This window comes from Lepidothrix coronata, unplaced genomic scaffold (genome assembly GCF_001604755.1).
Source record: "Lepidothrix coronata isolate B3197 unplaced genomic scaffold, Lepidothrix_coronata-1.0 Scaffold127, whole genome shotgun sequence".
Lineage (NCBI taxonomy): Eukaryota > Metazoa > Chordata > Aves > Passeriformes > Pipridae > Lepidothrix > Lepidothrix coronata.
The window spans coordinates 1,009,948-1,016,081 of record NW_016690307.1 but is presented as its reverse complement, the minus strand read 5'-3'; the positions used below and the strand labels follow the sequence as shown (position 1 = coordinate 1,016,081).

General features: G+C 38.7%; 1 protein-coding gene across 1 annotated transcript in view; it reads right to left on the bottom strand.

The window, feature by feature from the left end:
* Window positions 1-3,159: 3,159 nt before the first annotated feature.
* The window catches only part of LOC108502965 (craniofacial development protein 2-like), a gene marked incomplete at its 5' end in the record, with an annotated part of 6,186 nt that continues 3,211 nt past the window's right edge, over window positions 3,160-6,134 (bottom strand). The window contains one exon of the mRNA XM_017826460.1: window positions 3,160-3,276. Within this exon, the coding sequence (XP_017681949.1) occupies window positions 3,160-3,276 (117 nt within the window). The remainder of the gene's footprint in view (window positions 3,277-6,134) is intronic.

Here is a 6,134-nt window from a genome sequence, read left to right as displayed (position 1 = left end):
GGCTTCATTCCCCTCTCCCCTTGGGACCGTGGCAATATCCAATCTAAACTTTCCCTGGTGCAACATGAGGTCATTTTGCCTCATCCTGTTCCTTGTTACTCGGGAGAAGAGGACGACTCCCACCTTGCTACAACCTCCTTTTAGGTAGTTACAGAGAGCAATAAGGTCTCCTCTGAGCCTCCTTCTCTCCAGGTAAACATCTCCAGCTCTCTCAGCTGCTCCTCATAAGACATGCTCCAGAACCCTCACCAGCTCTGTTGCCCTTCTCTGGACTCCCTCCAGCACCTCAATGCCTTCCTTGAAGTGAGGAGCCCAAAACAACACAGGATTGAAGGCGCGACCTCACCACTCATTACTGCCCTAGTCCAGCTGCCACACTATTTTTGATACAGTCCGAGATGCCTCTGGCCTTCTTGGCCACTTGGGCACACTGCTGGCTCATGTTCAGCCACTGTTGACCAGCACCCCTAGGTCCTTTTTTGCCAAGGAGCTTTCCAGCCACTCTTCCCTCAGCCTGCATAGGGTTATTTTGACTGAAATGTAGGACCTGGAACTTGGCCTTGTTGAACCTCATACTATTGGCCTTGACCCATAGATCCAGCCTGTCAAGATCCCTCTGCAGAGCCTTCCAACCCTCCAATGGTTCAATACTCCTGCCCAGCTTGGTGTTGTTTGTGAACAGATTGAGGTGCAATCGATCCCCTCATACAGATCATTGATAAAGAGATTAAACAGGAGTGACCCCAGTACTGAACCTTGAGGAACAGCAGTTGTGACCTACGTGTAATCTATATATATAATCTCTCAGAAAACCTAATAGTGCTACTGCTCTCTCTCTCTCTAATTTTAATCATTTAGAAATTCTCTTCTAGAGTTATCTGGCTTGTTTTATGGAAGATATCAGACCCTTGAAAGCAGTAGAAGCTAGCAGTGCAGAAAAACTATCAAGAGGTAAAACATGACCTCTGAGTTTTCAAGTATATGCAACACTATGGAAGACAGAAGGAGAAGGAATATACTTTGGGAAGCATATTCCTTTGGGAAGCAGATTTTGCTGCCTGCTTTTTCCAGGCGAAGTCAACACTTCCTAGTAAAACAGCTATCATAATATATAGGAAAGATTTGTTGAGATATTACATATTGACATGATATGATTAAGATAAATTAATTGTACCTTGAGTACTGCATATCAGCGGTAAAATTAGAATAGTTGTAAATATGTGTGACTGAATAAATATTCCTATCATTCCTTCAGTGCTGGGACTTAGGCAATGCTTTTTCCATACTGAGCTAGGTGCACATTCAAGGGTCTCGGTGTTTTTTCCTTCAGTGTATCAGGGGAAAGAGAGTAGTATTCTGCCTGTGCTTTTTGCTGTAAACTATACAGCAAAATTATAGCAGCCCTCAAAGGCTGTTTCACATTTTAAATTGTAAACTATATATGAAATGGAAAGAATACTGCACATAGAAAAGTGACTGAGACTGAAAGAAGAAATCCAAATATTTCAGAGAATTACTACACATTACTACACTTCTCACTATTTAATAGTTCCTTTCAAATAGTTTTACTTTGGTCTAAACAGACTGTAATTCTCAAAGGCAAACTTCCACTTACTATAAGTCTTTGCTTAGATAAAAAAGTCTTTTTATGTTGGAAAGAAAGAATTGTTCTACTTTCCCACTTATAAACTCAACAGATCTTTCCATGATTTCTTTCTGCATAAAGTGATGTTTATTAGTGCCATTTAATAGTGTCTTTATATCTGGTGTATTCAGAGACTGTCAATTTTACTGTAATGGAAAATATGCAAACATCAAGAAGAATTAAAAAGAGTGAGAGAAAATGAAATTGTGTATTGAAAAATCATTGTTCATAAACAACATTCAGTTCCCAGAAATCCAGAAATGCCTCGCAGATATTGGAGTCAATATTAAAGCAATCATGATGGTTGCATCAGATAATTTTTTTTTGTTTATTAAATGGAGAAGGAGATTGAACTCATTTTAGCAAGTAAATAGGTGTCTGAGACGAAAATTTGACTTTTTTTTTTTTTTTAAGAGTAGCCCAAAGCTACCTCAGACCTGATGTTTTTCTAAAGGGAGCTACAAGAATTAGATCCTCATCTGCTCCAATATGTCAGGAAGGATCAAACTTTTCTGGGCTTCTCTGAAAATCTCAGCTTGAAGAGTTGCAGTTGGTGGTGGAAGATGTGTCTGATTTCCTTCCTTTGAAGTGAATTTTTATTTATGGAAGTATGAGATTTTTAGTATATTAAATTACAAATTAAAAAAAAAAGAAAGGGACCTGAGAAGATTCAAGATTAAAAATGAGGAATATCTCCCTAACTGTAGGGCTTGAAGGGTCTTATAATCAGAAGTCATCCAAAGGCCTTAAATACATTTTTATCTAAATTTTTTGAATATTAAAGTTTTGTAAACAGTCAGTATTGTTGCAAAACTACTTCAACATTTAAGTATGAAGATGCAGGCCTATCTACGCTAAACAGAAGGGGTGTATATGCAAAGCACATAACTGAAATTGTAAATAAAGACTATGAACACAGCTTTTAAAAAATTTGCTTGGCTGTTGAAGTACAAGCTCCCTGGTGGCATCATCTTAGCAGTAAGCCCAGCAAAACCTGGTAACTAACCTCTGGTCCATGCTGTGCTGCACCTCTAATTACTGGATAGTTTGCATTGGATTGAGGTAACCTGTTTGAATTAACCTTGGAAGGAAATGAAAAGCTCTGACAGACCATCTTCACCTGATGCAAGAACAGACAAATTCTGAAGGAGCTTTTCTGCTCTTCTGCCATTTCCCAGTCTCGCATTCCCACTGCCTTCTTTGTGTCATCTGTTGTGACTGCACAGTCGAGCTTGGAGCAGGTGGAAATCTGACTTTGCAAAACCCCCAACCATGTCTTCCTCATCCTCCCCCCAAACTAAAACTATCTTTTCATTAGCTCAGACAGTTTATTTAACACCCTCCACAATCAAATGTCGTGGATGAAGGGCAGTAGACAGCACTGATGCTGCGCTGTCATAGTTCTCAGCGATAGAGTTTCTCCTCACTTGAAGGTATCAGGTTGATATAGCTTGAAGTAAAATTCTTTTATTTTACCCTAAAGAAAAGAGAAATGAAACTTGTAAATCACAGTCCTAGCTGCAAGTCAGTTCCACTTCTTCTGCTTCCCAAGAGCCTCCATGAATCTCATAAAGCCAATGCAAATTATCCCAGAAGGCATCTGGCCTGCCCTGGTAGCTCCTTTTGTGATCCTGTATTAAGAGTGAAATACAAATGTCAAAGCAGCTGTTAACATTCTGTATCTCTCTCTACTTGTTTGGGTCTGCTCTCAAGAGTCTGTGGTTTCTCTTCTTGATTAAATTAATGAATAATTAATTAAATATATTTCCAATCATTTTAGCTCACAAATAAACAAGGTTTTGTGTAGCTTCTTAGTTTCTTTCTGTCAAAAAAAGAATCTCATCAAAATCTGAATTCTTTACAGCCCTTGACTCTGATCTTACAGCACGTCAGATACACATAACATTTTACGTGTAAATCATCTCTAAATGAAATCTCTTGTGATGCATGCATCTCTTCTCTGACTAACCTCTGTAATGCTGCATAAGTTGTGTCATACTTCTCATGAAGCATGAGAAATAGAGTAGAGCCTAATCTGTAGAAAAATAACAAAGAACTACCATATAATGATAACTTTTGTGGTCTAGTGAATTACCTTAAGGAAATATAGTTTTAAATTGAACTGATTTGGAACAAGACATTTTAATTCAGTTATCTGAAATAAATTTTGCAGATGTGGGAATGGATTTTTTTTTTTAAATAGGCACTCAACTGAAAAGCTCAACATTTTCTAATTTCCCCACTGTTTCACTCCTTGACAGGTACTGATATTTCCATTTTTGATTTTAAGATATAAAAATATTGAAGCTATTGAGAAAATTCCCTGAAACATTAACATTATGCTAAAAAAATTATTTTTCTGTACAGAATAAAAAAACTCTGATTTTTCACTGATCTCTGTTCAATAGCCAAGTCAAAGAAATTACCCTAATGCCTTCATTCGAGTGCTGACTTCAGCAGCTCCTTTGCAGTAAACCAGTAGACTTACTAGATTCTCTGCATGAAGTGGTGACTTGGTTTGTGCATGTCTGTGAGCAGCAAGAGCCTGACTGGTCCACAGAAGAGGATGAGCCAAGAGGTGAGAGTGGGCACAGCCTGGGAGGATGGTGACCTCCCTGATGAAGGCACATCCCTAATGCATCAGGGCAGGTGGTGAGAGAGATGGGTTCCATCAGCAGCCTCAGGCAAACTATGTCTGAGGTGAGTTGAGCCCAGGGATCTCCTCCAGAGAGGCAGCAGGCATTGCTGGAGGAAAGACTACCTAGAGTGTAGGTGCAAGGTCAACCCAAGAAACCTGCAAATCAAGACTGCCTGCCTCCTCCCCTCCTGTCCTCCTCACTAGGTGATGGTCACCAGATTAAGCCGTTAAAGAAGGATATCATGTAGCCTCAGTGCTAGAGTTCAAGAGATTGTTGCAAGCTTCTCTTAAGGAGAATATAATTTTAAAGATTTCCTTTGAAGCAAAACCTTCAGTTATATTTCATTGGTGACATACAGTCCTCAAACCCAACAACAGACAACACAAAGAAGAAATGCAGCTGGAGTTACTCAGGCTCCCTTCCTTCACCAGGGGTTGTGAATGCAGACTTGCCAATGCACAGATCGTTGGGGACAGAGCGAAGGTCTGACATGTTTCTAAAGTAAAGTTCTCATGATTAAATAAATTTAATGCATGAAGTAATTAACACTTTCTCTTGAAAATTCTCAGAAAAGTAACTTTTAATTCAGAGTAAGTGCAGTAATTCCAGTTATGATTTAATGCATTCTTTATACATAATAATAGGATGAATCACTGCAAAACTGAGTGCAAAACTATGCAGTTTCAACCAGAAAACTCTCACTTTCATGCTGATAATAAAAACTGTATCACATTATGCCTAATCACAGCAGGCCAGAAGCCTCCTCTGTGCCCAGTTTAATAGCAATATACAGAACAGCTAGGAATTTTTACTAGATTAATTGTATGTATAAGAAACCAGACTGCAGTGCTGTGGTGTGGGTAACAGTCTTTTAGCTAAGCCTGAGCACATAAGGTACTGTTGTGCCCTTTTGTTTTCTACAGAAGCAGGAAATGCTGGATAGATGTGGTGTTACCAGCAGTGTATTTGTATTTCTTTGAAGCATGGGAAGTGCAGTGTAAGCTGAAACACAATAGTATTCCTTCACCTATTCTGTGAAGGAGTCATCACAGTAAAATTCTGCTCGGTAACACCAGAAATACGTAGCTGTAATGTGTCTATCTCTCCTTTATGTCTTTTAAGCCTCATCTTGCTCCCATCAAGTCCTATTATACAGTCTCTGATCATGTTGCACTTCAAGGGTGCAGAGAGAGGTACTCAAAATCCCCAGGTAAATAGTAATGGAATAACCTGTTTCCACATTCACTTTGTGCTGTCAGTTACTGTTTAGTTTATGCACTGGAGAGAAAAAGAAGTTCATGCCCTTCTTAAAAGGAGACCTATTGCTGTTTAAACACTCTTGTGCAAGTTTTCATTATCCACAGAATGGCTAATTCCTTTCTGAATGCTATTCAAACTCTTGGCTTTTGTTATCTAATGCACAAAGAAACAAATGACATTATAATTATAATTCAGGGAAAGTGGTTCAGATACTGTAGTTCTATCAAGATCTTCAGTTTTAGCCAAGAAGGACTCTGTGAAAACTGAGAGCCGAGGAATAGTTTTTAAAGAAATGCAAAGGCTCTGCATTTTTGTATTTGTATTTTTGCTTTTTATTCAAATTATAAAACTGGACATGGTTCAAAAACTGTTATATCCTTCCCAAAACTGGTATCCATAATGCTGTTTTAGCTGATGAGAGTCTCAAAAGAAACTTTTGTAGTGGATATGTGAGTATATGAGAATGAATATATAATGCAACAAAAGTTTAACAGAGCAATATCATCATCATGGCTGGGCTTCGCGAACAAAGATTTGGGAAGGGCACTACCCACGTTTGTTGCCAGCATGTTGGTGGTTAAAAAGGTCAA